The 14,879-nt window shown below is 45.5% G+C and overlaps 1 protein-coding gene across 2 annotated transcripts in view; it reads left to right on the top strand.

Annotated features, from left to right (window-relative positions):
- pacsin3 (protein kinase C and casein kinase substrate in neurons 3) overlaps positions 1-14,879 on the top strand; it is a 98,503-nt gene that overhangs the window by 49,368 nt on the left and 34,256 nt on the right. For both annotated transcript variants that reach the window (XM_084337356.1, XM_084337355.1), the window contains 3 exons: positions 1,295-1,530; positions 6,156-6,311; positions 10,169-10,344. In XM_084337356.1, the coding sequence (XP_084193482.1) occupies positions 1,295-1,530; positions 6,156-6,311; positions 10,169-10,344 (568 nt within the window). The remainder of the gene's footprint in view (positions 1-1,294; positions 1,531-6,155; positions 6,312-10,168; positions 10,345-14,879) is intronic.

Here is a 14,879-nt window from a genome sequence, read left to right as displayed (position 1 = left end):
AGTAGGAAGGCTGAGAGGGAGACAGAGTAGGGGAGACACAGGAGAGAAGGTTCTTTATTGAGACAGTAGGACGACTGAGAGGGAGACAGAGTAGGGGAGACACAGGAGAGAAGGTTCTTTATTGGGACAGTACGAAGGCTGAGAGGGAGACAGAGTAGGGGAGACACAGGAGAGAAGGTTCTTTATTGAGACAGTACGAAGGCTGAGAGGGAGACAGAGTAGGGGAGACACAGGAGAGAAGGTTCTTTATTGAGACAGTAGGAAGGCTGAGAGGGAGACAGAGTAGGGGAGACACAGGAGAGAAGGTTCTTTATTGAGGCAGTAGGAAGGCTGAGAGGGAGACAGAGTGGGGGAGACACAGGAGATAAGGTTCTTTATTGAGACAGTAGGAAGGCTGAGAGGGAGACAGAGTAGGGGAGACGCAGGAGATAAGGTTCTTTATTGAGACATTAGGAAGGCTGAGAGGGAGACAGAGTGGGGGAGACACAGGAGAGAAGGTTCTTTATTGGGACAGTTGGACGACTGAGAGGGAGACAGAGTAGGGGAGACACAGGAGAGAAGGTTCTTTATTGAGACAGTAGGAAGGCTGAGAGGGAGACAGAGTAGGGGAGACACAGGAGAGAAGGTTCTTTATTGGGACAGTAGGAAGGCTGAGCGGGAGACAGAGTAGGGGAGACACAGGAGAGAAGGTTCTTTATTGGGACAGTAGGAAGGCTGAGAGGGAGACAGAGTAGGGGAGACACCGGAGAGAAGGTTCTTTATTGAGACAGTAGGAAGGCTGAGAGGGAGACAGAGTAGGGGAGACACCGGAGAGAAGGTTCTTTATTGAGACAGTAGGAAGGCTGAGAGGGAGACAGAGTAGGGGAGACACAGGAGAGAAAGTTCTATCAGTATTGAATCCTAAACCAACTGAGATCTACTACATACAGGGTCTGCACAAGGTCCTTGAAGTGCTTAACGTGCTTGATTTTTGACCAAAAAAAGTCCAGGCCTGGAATTCCTTAAAAACAGCACATTTTTTATAACAAGGTGCTTAAAAAGTCCTTTAAATTCAAATCAACCATTTGCATTGAAAGTTTTGTTCATCCACGATAAAATTGTCCTGAATCAAGAAATAAATATTTATTTTATTTAAAGTATAACTAATTGTTGGAAATTGGTTTTAAGCCATAAATATTGGATCAGAAAGTCCTTGAATTCCATTTTGCAATGTCTGTGGCAACCCTGTACTACATCATCTCTGGGCCCGGCGTGCAGTGTTCTTCAATCGGCCCTGTGTCTCCACCCCCTCCAGGCTCTCAGTACGGCACACTGGAGAAGGCGTGGCACGCCTTCATGCAGGCGGCCGAGAGGCTGAGCGAGCTGCACCTGGAGCTGAGGGAGAGGCTGGCAGGAGAGGACAGCAACAAGGTGCGCGGCTGGCAGAAGGAAGCCTACCACAAACCCATGATGGGCAGCTTCAGGGAGACCAAGGATGCCGACGAGGGCTTCCGCAAGGCGCAGAAACCCTGGGTCCGCAAACTGAAGGAGGTGAGAGCCCTCTGACCGTTCATTGCCATCAGTAGTAGTAGTAGTAGTAGTAGTAGGTAGGTAGGTATATGCTGGTGTACACCACTCTTTCTCTGGAGTATAGTATACCCATCTATCAGCCTATAGCCTATACCCATACCAATGTGGTGGAAACCAGACTCATCGATTATATCGTAGACGGATCTTCTGATCAAAACGGGTTTAATAGTGAAAACGATTAATACAAATGACATGTGGGTTAAATGAGCTTTGGCTGAGAGGAGTGCTCTCCTCTGGCCAGCTAGGAGACACTGAGGAAGAGGAGTGCTCTCCTCTGGCCAGCTAGGAGACACTGAGGAAGAGGAGTGCTCTCCTCTGGCCAGCTAGGAGACACTGAGGAAGAGGAGTGCTCTCCTCTGGCCAGCTAGGAGACACTGAGGAAGAGGAGTGCTCTCCTTTGGCCAGCTAGGAGACACTGAGGAAGAGGAGTGCTCTCATCATGGCCAGCTAGGAGACACTGAGGAAGAGGAGTGCTCTCCTCTGGCCAGCTAGGAGACACTGAAGAAGAGGAGTGCTCTCCTCTGGCCAGCTAGGAGACACTGAGGAAGAGGAGTGCTCTCATCATGGCCAGCTAGGAGACACTGAAGAAGAAGAGTGCTCTCCTCTGGCCAGCTAGGAGACACTGATGAAGAGGAGTGCTCTCATCGTGGCCAGCTAGGAGACACTGAAGAAGAGGAGTGCTCTCATCATGGCCAGCTAGGAGACACTGAAGAAGAGGAGTGCTCTCATCATGGCCAGCTAGGAGACACTGAGGAAGAGGAGTGCTCTCATCATGGCCAGCTAGGAGACACTGAGGAAGAGGCGGAGACAATTGATCTGAAGTATAAGCTGTAGCCTTTGGCCTCTCAGCTAGGTGTGAATTAAGCTATTGTTTGGAGCGGGAAACCAAACGGGATTCCTCAACACCAACAAAATACCAAAAACAATAGTATAGACAATAGTTTCCCCCCATACACACTATATGGATTTACCATTGAAATACCGATTCATAGTATTTCTGTGTTTTTTTTAGGGCTGTCAGTTTATCGCGTTAATTCGATAAATTAATTACACAGCAAATTATCGTGTTATGAAAATTAACTCAAAATGTATTTTAATTAAAAAAATGTATCATTCATTCCATAAGAACGAATACACATTTACAAACTTTAAATTTTTTTTTTCCATTTGCATGTTCTTGGTATCTGATTCTAGGGACATCTATGGATCTCAGGGACCAGTGTCAGAAATACTGTGTCTGTTACTAGGCTTGAGTAAATAGTAATGAACCAAATGAGAATATCAATAATTTTTTTTTACTGTGAATAACACCATGCTAAAATTGACCAGACCTGAAAAATCTAAGCAAATGAATAAAGGGAAGATGATTAAAAAGAAGGTTTTGTAGATACAGTACTGAATTCTGCCATCCGGACACATGCAATTTGAAATATGATTCTAGAATATAAAATATCAGGCCTAAAATGGTTATGCGATTTAAAATGCAATTAATTAGATTAATTGTTTTAATCGCCTGACAGCGCTATTTTTTTTCTTTCATACACACTATAGCTTTACCAACCACATACTAACCATAGTACTTCTGCAGTGGAATATTATAGAAATGTATGGTGAATCACTACTGTAACTGAGGGGTACAATTCCCTGACTGTATTACTAGATATGATACTTACTACCACTACCTTTGTACTTAATATTCGGCCACCCAGTACACGGCATAAATATATTATGATGAACACTGTCACGTAGATGAAACGGATCCAACACAAATGTACGAATTAGAAATAGGTCTTTATTTCTACACAGCGATGGTGTGTAGAGCAAGCACTTAATCAAATCAATCACATTTATGAATGGGAATTAGTATGCACTTTTATGGCAAGAGTATTCGTCGGTATATCAATAGAGAATGTCCAATCTGAAGGCGCAGGTGGTACATATACGACCTGGAATAGTTTAAGGAATAACAGCAATGATACTTTAATGATTATAGACTGGATACACTAGGGGGGGGGTTAATCCGGTCGCTTGTAAGCCGACAGGAGTAGGAAGGGGGGGGGGGGTAGAATCCGGCTGCCTCATCCGGCCAAGGGTATCCCAGGTGAACCCACTGTAGTGCCGTTCAATGCGCCGGCGATCCTTGGACCACAGATGAAAGCAGGTGGACTCTTTGTGGGCCGGCGTCCTCCGGTCCACGGAGGAGAGACGTGAAGCGACCTCGTCTTGCAGAGCGTCTCCTCACCTTGCGTCCTCTCCAGGGGGGGGGGGTTCCAACACACGGCAGTGTCGGGGGTCTTTATCCATGGAATAATCAACGTATACAAAGCATAATCCGTGCCGGGGAAGGCGGGCTGTCGTCGGTAGAATAATCCGGTATACAGGTCCACTCGCTCGTCGGCTCTGGGGCTCCTCGGGTGCAGCTTCACGTGGGGTCAACCACCCTGGATAAGCAGCCAGTTCTCTGCCCGAAACGATGGGGTACTGACTACGGTAGTATTCTCACCGCACGAAGCACTATATATTAACAGACTATTATTAGCTTAATAGACTACGTCCAACTCGACGATATAGTGCCAAATATGACTATTCAAATATTAATATACACGATGTCTCAATACCGATGGTAAGCCGAACTTGGCCTTACTCCCACACGTGGCGTCGCGGGGAGGCTTTACGTCTGTGACTCTATTGGAGGGTAAGAAACTGGACTGAAAAGGAAGTCCTACTTTAGTAGCGCAGTATATATACGCACTATGAACAAATAGTCCCATTAGTGGTGCGGTAGCCAGATTCCTACGCGGAACTAGGACTTGTTCGTACATGTTGAGCGGTACGTTTGAACTGGGTCTGGGAGGTATGGCAGCCTGGCACCAAGGTCTCGACCAATAGTAGAATGGAGACTATTATGGGATGTTCAGTAGGCTAGAATGGATATTCAATGCATATTGTACAAGGAATATACAAGGGATATCAAGGAATATTAGAGAATATACAAATACAATTAAATATATATAATAAATATATATATTCGGTTTAATCTGGCCCTTCACAACAACTACTGTAATCCTATGATTTTACCATAGAAATGCTACATTTTAATAGTGATTCACTATAGCATTTCTATAGTAATCGGTGCTTGCATGAAGGCTATAGTTGTACATTTTCTTCCATGAAAACTCTACACAAAAAGGCCCGGGAGATACCTGGCAACCTGGTCCCCAAGCGGGAATGGAACCCAGGACCTTCTTGCTGTGAGGTGACGGTGTTAACCACTACACCAGTGCTTCTCAAACTTTTTCTGTCAGGCCCCCCTTTGGTGGACCAAAATATATTGCCCCCCCCCCCCCCCCCCCCCCTCGCCCCAACAAAATAGTCATGAAATGGGCCATGTTTAAATTTATTGAAATAACACCAATATCGTGACCTTTCAAATTGGCCCTATATTTTGTTTTCAGAGCTGTCATGGATGAAAAGCCAGCTTCGCACAGATACTGTATGTGGTGCTGAATGGTATCAACACCTTAACTGCTGCATCATGAGATACTTGGTACTCAGCACCACACTCTGAAACGAGCTCTCCAGGTGGTATCAGATGAGATTTCAAAGAGTTCTTCCAAGAGTTTGGATGGAGATGTGTTTTTATTTTTTTTTTTTTTTTTTATAAATCTCAAGGCCCCCCCTGTCATGCCTCTGCGCCCCCCCTGGGGGGCGCGCCCCCCACTTTGAGAAACACTGCACTACACCAATGTGCCAATTATACTCCATCTAGCTCTAGTTACTGCATCTAGCTAGGCTTGCCGTGGTAGTCTGTGATACTGGTACAGGATCCACTGAGTACAACACTTGCCCTCTGCCCCACCAGTATATGTTTTGTTTAAATTTTTTTATTGATTGATTTGATTGATTGATGAGATTGGACTGTTAAAGCTTCTTCTACGATGTTACTCAGCTGTAACTGCAGAGCAAATACAAACCAAACCCACATATTAAACACAAACATGGGATTTGGGCATATTATTATATAGCTTGTGTGTGTGTAATAGCTGAAACCCTGACAGTAGTAGAGTCATGCTCAGAGCACCCTGACAGTAGTAGAGTCATGCTCAGAGCACCATAACCCTGACAGTAGTAGAGTCATGCTCAGAGCACCATAACCCTGACAGTAGTAGAGTCATGCTCAGAGCACCATAACCCTGACAGTAGTAGAGTCATGCTCAGAGCACACTCTCCCAGCTCTCTTTCTCTCTTGCCCCTTCCTCATCTCACTCACTCACTCACTCACTCACTCACTCACTCACTCACTCACTCACTCACTCACTCACTCACTCACTCACTCACTCACTCACTCACTCACTCACTCACTCACTCACTCACTCACTCACACTTTGAGTCAGAAACAATCATAGTATCAATAATACACCTGAGTGATGTCTACTAGTAAAGGAAAATGATTATATATATTTTTTAAACGTTAATCTTGCATTAAACAAATAGTGGCCTTAAAATAATTGTGCGTTAATAACGCGTTGACTTTGACAGCCTTTTAATTTAAACATGTGTATTTGTGTGTGTGTGTGTGTGTGTAGGTGGATTCCAATAAGAAGATATACCACCAGGCCAGGAAGGAGGAGAGGACTGCCATCACCAGGGAGACGCACGCCAAAACAGATACCTCCAAGTCCCAAGAGGAGGTCCGCAAGTTCACCACCCGCGTCGAGCGCTGCAACGAGGAGGCTGAGAAGGTACACACACACACACACACACACACACATACACGTGGGGTGACAGTGGCTCAGGAGATAGACCGTTCGCCTGGTAATCTGAAGGTTCCCGGTTTGATTCCCGGGCAACGCGTTGAAGTGTCCTTGAGCAAGACACTTAACGCCCTAATTGCTCCCGATGAGCAGGTTGGCACCTTGCATGGTTGCCTCTGCTGTCGGTGAATGTCTCAGTGAAACGGGTGAATGTGAGGAACAAAAATTGCGCTTTGGCTAAAATAACTATATAAATGTACCATTTACAACACACCACAGTCCAGGGTTACAGAAGTAACCCTACTTCACTACAGTGTGGGTGTATCAGACAGTTGGGATTCACATACCTGGGTGTTGTTGCACCGTGACCCAGACACGACCAGACCTGTCGGCTGACAATAGTGCTGCCGTCTCCCTAGTGACTGCCGTCCGCTCTGGTTTCACCAGGTAAACCCCACCTGTGAAGAACACAGATTTGCTCCATGTTCCAAATTCCTTATACTTTTTTAATCTATTTTTATCTAGCACACTCTCAGGAGCTCATACAGAAAAAAAGCATTTAATGGAAAGGTATTCTGTATTTTACTATGACAACTATTAAAGAAACTTGAACTTGAAACAGAAGAGGAGAGGAGAGGAGAGGTGCACATCCCAGAATGCTTTTAACTGGCATCTGCGTGTGTTTTCCTCCTGGGTGATGTCGGAACGAGGGATTGTCAGTTGTTTGACTCACCATTTAGGAATCTGTGGGAAATGGGCTGAATCACACCCAAGTAGGGCTGTCATGATTCGTCGACCATGAAATGTCGTCGATTTGCATATTCATGATCGACGACGCCGCATCGTATCGTTGTTACTGTACTTGTATGTGCCTTTTGCCCATTCCATCATTTCCGACCTACAACTCTTATATGTTGTGTAGACGTACTTGATGTGGTGGGCGCTAACGTTAACATTTGAATGATGTGTTTGTTCCTAAATATCAGATCAACGATCAAATTTATATATAGTGTTCTTACCTTGTATCTGATGTAAAATATCCTACTTTCACCTCTGCAACATTGCAAAAATCCGTCACTGCCTCTCCCCCCCTGCTGCTGAATCCCTCATTCACGCCTTCATCTCCTCCCGCCTGGACTATTGCAACTCCCTCCTCACTGGTATCACCTCCCGCTCCCTCCATAAACTGCAAATGGTCCAAAATTCAGCCGCCCGCCTCCTCACTAACACCCGGTCCCGCGAACACATCACTCCTGTCCTCCACTCCCTCCACTGACTCCCGATCAAACACTGCATAAACTTTAAAACACTACTCCTCACCTTCAAAGCCCTCCACAGCCTGGCCCCCCCCTACCTGACTGATCTCCTTCTTCCCTACCGCCCCACCCGTTCCCTCCGGTCCTCCTCCACTGCCTCCCTCACTGTCCCGACATCCAAGCTTAAAAACTTCGGAGATCGGGCCTTCTCTCGTACTGCACCCCGACTCTGGAACTCCCTCCCCCAGTCCATCAGAGACTCCCCTACACTCTCCACCTTCAAAGCTCGCCTCAAAACCCACCTGTTCTCCCTTGCCTTCAACCCCCCCACCCATAACCCCCCCCCCCCCCCCCCTCCAACCTGATTGATGTCTGTCTCCAGTCTTTTTGTGCTATCATGCTGTCTTCCCTGTTCCCCCCATGGTCCCATGTTCCTTTTGTTTTTGTTTCTTTGTTGTTTCTTTGTTTTTGTTTCTTTGCTTTTGTTTCTTTGTTTTTACTTTTGCTCCCGACTATTGTCAGTGACTTCGGGTTATTGAGAAGCGCTATATAAATTAAATTAATTATTATTATTATTATTATGTAATGCAAAAGAAATAATCCAATTATCTGATCGCCATTCCAAATACTGCTCGTGGAGGTCCGTACCACATTACCGACCGTTTCACAATGACGGGCGGGCGGGGTTACTGTTCCAATGCATTGTTGTATCTGCGTACCTCGCCTGAGTATTTAAACCCCGCCCGCACGGCTCGGATCGTCCCAGAAAAGAAACGATACCATTCCCAGTGGAGTGCAATACCCGCTGGAAGGCGTAGGCGGCGGTATTTGCCCTTTTGCGAGCTCAGACCCATTCCTAACGATAACATCAGGCTGGATGTATGAAAATGAATGGATATCGCTAATAAAATAAATAACGATTAAAACCCGATTATACTGGGCGGTCAGGTGGCGTAGCGGAGATTGTGCTCGGCAAGAACGCAGGAGATGCTGGGTTCGAGCCCAGCTCTCGCCGTTGCTACCAGCTTGGCTGGTCGTTCATACTAATACAATTGGCAGTGTTAGGGGGTGGGACGCTGGTGGGTGGGAATCTGGCGTTGTGGACAGCGACGCCTACAGGTCAGGTCTCGGCGCTTGCTCAGCGGGGCAGGACTTGGTGGAGATAGCGTGCCCTCCCACGCGTTACACTCCACCAATGAGAGTCCTCGCTGCCAAGTGAAAAAAAGCGTCACTGGCTTGGCGGCGCACGTCTCGGAGGAAGGACACCCTTGTACTGACTCGTGGGAGAACATGCATACAACAACCAGGTAGGGGAGGGGTGGAATTGGCACAATGACTAAATTGGGACGGGGAGAAAATCTGAGAAAGAGAAGGTTAAAATATATATATATAATTTTTAAACCCACTATACTTGTGATTGGCGCTCAAACGATGGCGAGTTAACATCGTGACTGGCGCTGAATGAGTTAATGATGTATAGGCTTCACTTCAGATTAGGGCACACAATAGCATCTGCAAATGATTTATAGATGTTTTATGAATGTCTTAACAAATCATTTGTTGAACATGATGAACAAATAAATGGAGATACAGTATAGTTGTTTTTTCATATCCATTTTTCAAAGCATCTACAAATGTGTTACTACACATCAAACAACATTATTTAATGATGAACAAATCAAGTACAAACAATGTTGATAATGAGTTATAAATAATGTAGAACTAATCTGTAAATGTTATACAAATATAGTTATAAATGATTTAATAATAATCTACGAATGTATATAAATGGTTTGTTCACGATTAGTTCATTATCTACAAATACCTTATAAAGGTCTTATAACTGAGTGTTATTATAAAGTGTCACCATGAATTCTTATGTGTTGTGTGATTTGGTCTTCAAATAAAGCATGTATTTTGTGTGTGTAACTTGGTTCCTTCATTCATTGATGTATGTGTGTACAGCATTGCATGCATGCATATACTACTACATACAACTGAGTTTCTGTGTGCATTCCTTTGTGAATAAAAATAATACAATGATGTTAATTGAGGCGGTTAGGTGGCCGAGCAGAGATTGCGTTCGTCACCAACCCCCGGAGCTGTGAGCTGGATTCGCCTGTTCGAATCCAGCTCACAGCTCCGGGGTTGTCACCAGCTTGGCTGGCCGTCTGCACTGATACAATTGGCTGTATCAGAGGGTGGGAGAAGCTGGCGGGGTGGGTCCGGGTCGTTGTAAAACAGCGACTCCTACAGTTCGGTCGGGGCGCCTGCTAAGCGCGGATAGGACTCGAGGCGGATAGTGTGGTCCTCCCACACGCTACGCCCTCTCAGTGAGAATCCGCGCTGCCAGGTGAAAAGAAGCGGTGATTGGCTAGACGTGTGTCGGAGGAAGCACGTGGTGGTAGCCTCCACTCTCCCAGATGATCCGACTGTGGGGGGTAAAGCGCAGCGACCAGGAAGGGACTGGGAATTGGCATAACGACTAACATTGGGATGGGAGAAAATCGGAGGAAAATGGAGGGGGAAAAAGACAAAAAAAAATAAAAATAAAATGATGTTAATTGTGTGTGTTTGTCCGCGCGGCAGGCCAAGGAGCGCTACGAGAAGGTCCTGGAGGAGCTGAACCGCTGTAACCCGCGCTACATGGAGGACATGGAGCAGGTGTTCGACTTGACTCAGGAGGCCGAGCGGAACAGGCTGCGCTTCTTCAAAGACGTCCTGCTGGACCTACACACACACCTGGACCTGTCCTCCAAAGACGGGTAGGAGACGACGCATAAATGGACTGCATTTATATACCTATTTTTTTTTTTATCCAAAGCGCTTTACATTCACACACACACACCGACGGCGGAGGCGACCGACCGTGCAATGTGCCGACCTGCTCATCGGGAGCAGCTGTGGGGGTTAAGTGTCTTGCTCAAGGGGACTCCGAGGAGCAGGAACCGAACCGGGAACCTCCGGATTACCAGATGACTGCTCTACCTCCCGAGCCACTGTCGCTCCACAACACACACACACACACACACACACACACACACACACACACACACACACACACACACACACACACACACACACACACACACACACACACACACACACACACACACACGCATAAATCAAATCAAATCAAATTTATTTATAGGGCCCGACAACACACGTTAATGTCCCCATGGGCCGTACAGGTCTTCTTTAAACAAGTCAAGAAGAAAACATAACAATAAGTCAAGAACAGAACAAGAACACCATAAGGTCCAAACATTTTTTAGATGAATGCAAATAAATGAAAGAATGCAAACACTCCCAGACATACCCCACGCGAAGGTAAGGAAAAACTCACTAAAACCTAACAATAGGGAAAAAAGCTCCACAGGCAGTGTGGAGGAGAGAAACCTTAGAAGGGCCATTCAAGGGGGGATCTCCCTTCTTAGATGTCGGTGATAGTAGTGTTGCAGACGGACAGTTGGTAAGCATGCACTCATGTGTGTGGTGAAACACAGATGAGTGCATGCAAGCGCACACTCACACGAGAGTAGGGGTTATTGTATTTGAACCATGACTCGGAGTCGGAGCATCATAGGTATGCAGGAATGTCAATATCATAGAACCTGCCTGCGTGTGTTTGTGTGTAATAATACACTGTATGAGTGAATGTGTACACAGGGGTGAATGTTCAACTCGCAGCGTTGTCCATTAACCGCCGACCTCTCGTCCTTTCCCCACTCTCTGTTTAAACGGCTCCTAGTTACCACGGCGACGCTAATCAGAAGTCACGGCAGGACCGCTGTTCAAATACCGAGTGGAACCTGCCGCTTTTCTGATTGCTGCCATTTTACGCAATGCAGATAAAGACACAATGAAAAAGACCCATTCACATTCACTGTACCGAAACCTTAGGGAACGTTCCTTCGGGGCGTGTGGAGCAATAGTTGTGATGGGAGGATCAAGAAAAGTCTGTATTTGTGTAGTGCACATTGCTACATTGTTATGCAGGCATGCGAGATGGGCGACACACATACTGTAGGAACACGTGTTCTTCTTTCTTTTGGGTCGCTGATGAAATTCCTCTCTGCTCTGTGAAAGGGTTAAACATTATGCTAATAGCAGTAGCCATAACATATCGCCAGCTAAAATGGGGGAATTACGTTTCAATATACTGTATTGAACGTACAATTATTTCTGATTTTTCTATTCTGTATTGAGATTGTTGCACCCATAAAAACAGGTGTGGAGTTTTGCTGGTGTTGCAGCTCTCAGAGGTTAATGTTGACCTTGGTGTTCAGAGGTTAATGTTGACCCTTGGTGTTGCAGCTCTCAGAGGTTAATGTTGACCTTGGTGTTCAGAGGTTAATGTTGACCCTTGGTGTTGCAGCTCTCAGAGGTTAATGTTGACCCTGGTGTTGCAGCTCTCAGAGGTTAATGTTGACCCTGGTGTTGCAGCTCTCAGAGGTTAATGTTGACCCTGGTGTTGCAGCTCTCAGAGGTTAATGTTGACCCTTGGTGTTGCAGCTCTCAGAGGTTAATGTTGACCCTGGTGTTGCAGCTCTCAGAGGTTAATGTTGACCCTTGGTGTTGCAGCTCTCAGAGGTTAATGTTGACCCTGGTGTTGCAGCTCTCAGAGGTTAATGTTGACCCTTGTGTTGCAGCTCTCAGAGGTTAATGTTGACCCTGGTGTTGCAGCTCTCAGAGGTTAATGTTGACCCTTGGTGTTGCAGCTCTCAGAGGTTAATGTTGACCCTGGTGTTGCAGCTCTCAGAGGTTAATGTTGACCCTGGTGTTGCAGCTCTCAGAGGTTAATGTTGACCCTGGTGTTGCAGCTCTCAGAGGTTAATGTTGACCCTGGTGTTGCAGCTCTCAGAGGTTAATGTTGACCCTGGTGTTGCAGCTCTCAGAGGTTAATGTAGGCCCTGGTGTTGCAGCTCTCAGAGGTTAATGTTGACCCTGGTGTTGCAGCTCTCAGAGGTTAATGTTGACCCTGGTGTTGTAGCTGTCGGGTCAGAGGTCAGACAGGTGAACCGGTAAAGGCTTTCCTGTCGTCCTCCAGTAGACACAAATATTCATAATAGTTCATCTATAAAGTAACATGGTCAACACTATCTGGAATTCCATCTTAATAATAATAATAATAATAATAATAATACATTCAATTTGTAGGGGCGCTTTACATTTTGTGGAACAAATCTCAAGGCGCTACAGTGTAGATTAGACATAAACATGAAATGTGAAGGGCTAAAACTAGTAAAAGAACAAAAATAGGAAGGGTTAAAACTAGTAAAAGAGTAGAAGAACATAAAATAAGAAGGTTTAAAACTAGTAAAAGAGTAAAAGAACAAAAATAACAAGGGCTAAAACTAGTAAAAGAGTAAAAGAACAAAAATAAGAAGGGCTAAAACTAGTAAAAGAGTAAAAGAACAAAAATAAGAAGGGCTAAAACTAGTAAAAGAGTAATAGACCTGGCTAAAACTAGATAAAAATCAACAAAAGGCTCTATTAAAGAAAATGGTTTTGAGGCCCTTTTTTAAAAGCATCCACGGTCTGTGGTGCTCTCCGATGATCAGGTTCCACAGACTGGGAGCAGATGAGCAGAAAGCCCGATCTCCAATCTTCTTCAACGGGAGCTAGAATGAAGCCCTTCCAGCGTCCAGTTTATGTTCAAGGTGTCGTTTGCTTTACTGATTTTAGAAGTAGGCCTACGAACAATGGGGTCCAAACGGACCACAGAACACACACTATACAGAAGTATACCTAACAAGACTCTTACAAACTTCTTCAAGCAGCTGCCGGGTGCCTGTTAAGAGTTAAATAGAATTCAGGAATGTAGGGCATTTACCATTTAGGTGGCGATCAGCGTGACATGCTTCTATGGTTACGGAGGATACGTGATGCAATATGCCCACATTTGAAGTTTAACTTTAACTAGTTTTATGGTAGCATAGCAACAAGTGCTAGGTCACCTGCTTACTAGTTTGTGTTCTGAAATGGTGCTCCATTTAAATAGGGGGCTTCTGATTGGCCAACCGGTGGTGGATTGGTTGATCACTGAATTACCGGTTGTCTTCTTATTGGTGGATCAATGAGTCACAGGAACCTGGATCGGAATAAGATTAGATATTCCTTTTTTGATCCCCTTGAGGGAAATTCAGGCATTATAGCATCATGGATAGGGGGGGGGGGGGGGGGGGGGGGTACAGGTGTGGGCAGGGTAATGGTAGAAGACATAAATATAGGCAATCAAATGATAGAATAATAAATAAACGGTGTAAACAATATAATTCACTCTGAATATGAGCAAATATGCAGTGTAATCAACGGTGCAGATAAGGGTCTGTAATGCCCTATCGGTTATATTATACATTACAATAAATAGGGTCAGTAACGCTTATAATCGGAATATATACTATGAGTAAGTAATGTATAGTATATACAGTATATAGGCTACACATGTGCAGTATACATAAGGTACCCTAACTGCCATGATACGACTGGGGTGACAGTGGCTCGGGAGGGATAGCAGCCGTCTGGCAATCCGGAGGTTCCCGGTTTGATTCCCGCTCCTCCGGGCAGCGTGTCGATGTGTCCTTGAGCAAGACACTTAACCCCTAATTGCTCCCGATGAGCAGGTTGGCACCTTGCATGGTTGTCGCCGCGGTCGGTTAGTGAACGTGTGAGTGAACGGGTGAAATGTGAGGAACAAATTGTAAAGCGCTTTGGATAAAAGCGCTATATAAAAATGCAGCCATTTACCATGCAGCCATGATACGTTATACGTTGTAGTCCGTGCTGCTGGTTGGGTAAGAGTCAGACAAGTGATCAGACATTTCGAGTAGTTCTCGAGCTCTTCTGTCGTTAGTTCTCCGGCTGCTGACAACAGTTGTGGAGCCTGATGGCCGCTGGTACGAAGGACCGGCCGAGAATAGCAAGGTAGAGAGAGAGCAAGACAAAGGAGAAAGAGAATACAACAGCCACATACTTGCATGTAACAATTTAATTTCCTTTTGACGGTAGGCTAATGGTCTGTATCTTCTTGTCTCTCTCTGTACTGCACACACAGAGATGAGTAGGGTTGCTATCTTCTTGTCTCTCTGTACTGCACACACAGAGATGATAAGGTACCTATCTTCTTGTCTCTCTCTGTACTGCACACACAGAGATAAGGTACCTATCTTCTTGTCTCTCTCTGTACTGCACACACAGAGATGAGAAGGTACCTATCTTCTTGTCTCTCTCTGTACTGCACACACAGAGATGAGAAGGTACCTATCTTCTTGTCTCTCTCTGTACTGCACACACAGAG

This window comes from Notolepis coatsorum, assembly GCF_963971535.1.
Source record: "Notolepis coatsorum genome assembly, chromosome: 20".
Classification (NCBI taxonomy): domain Eukaryota; kingdom Metazoa; phylum Chordata; class Actinopteri; order Aulopiformes; family Paralepididae; genus Notolepis; species Notolepis coatsorum.
Note: the sequence above shows the minus strand (reverse complement) of the source record. Positions and strands in the feature narration are given on the sequence as shown.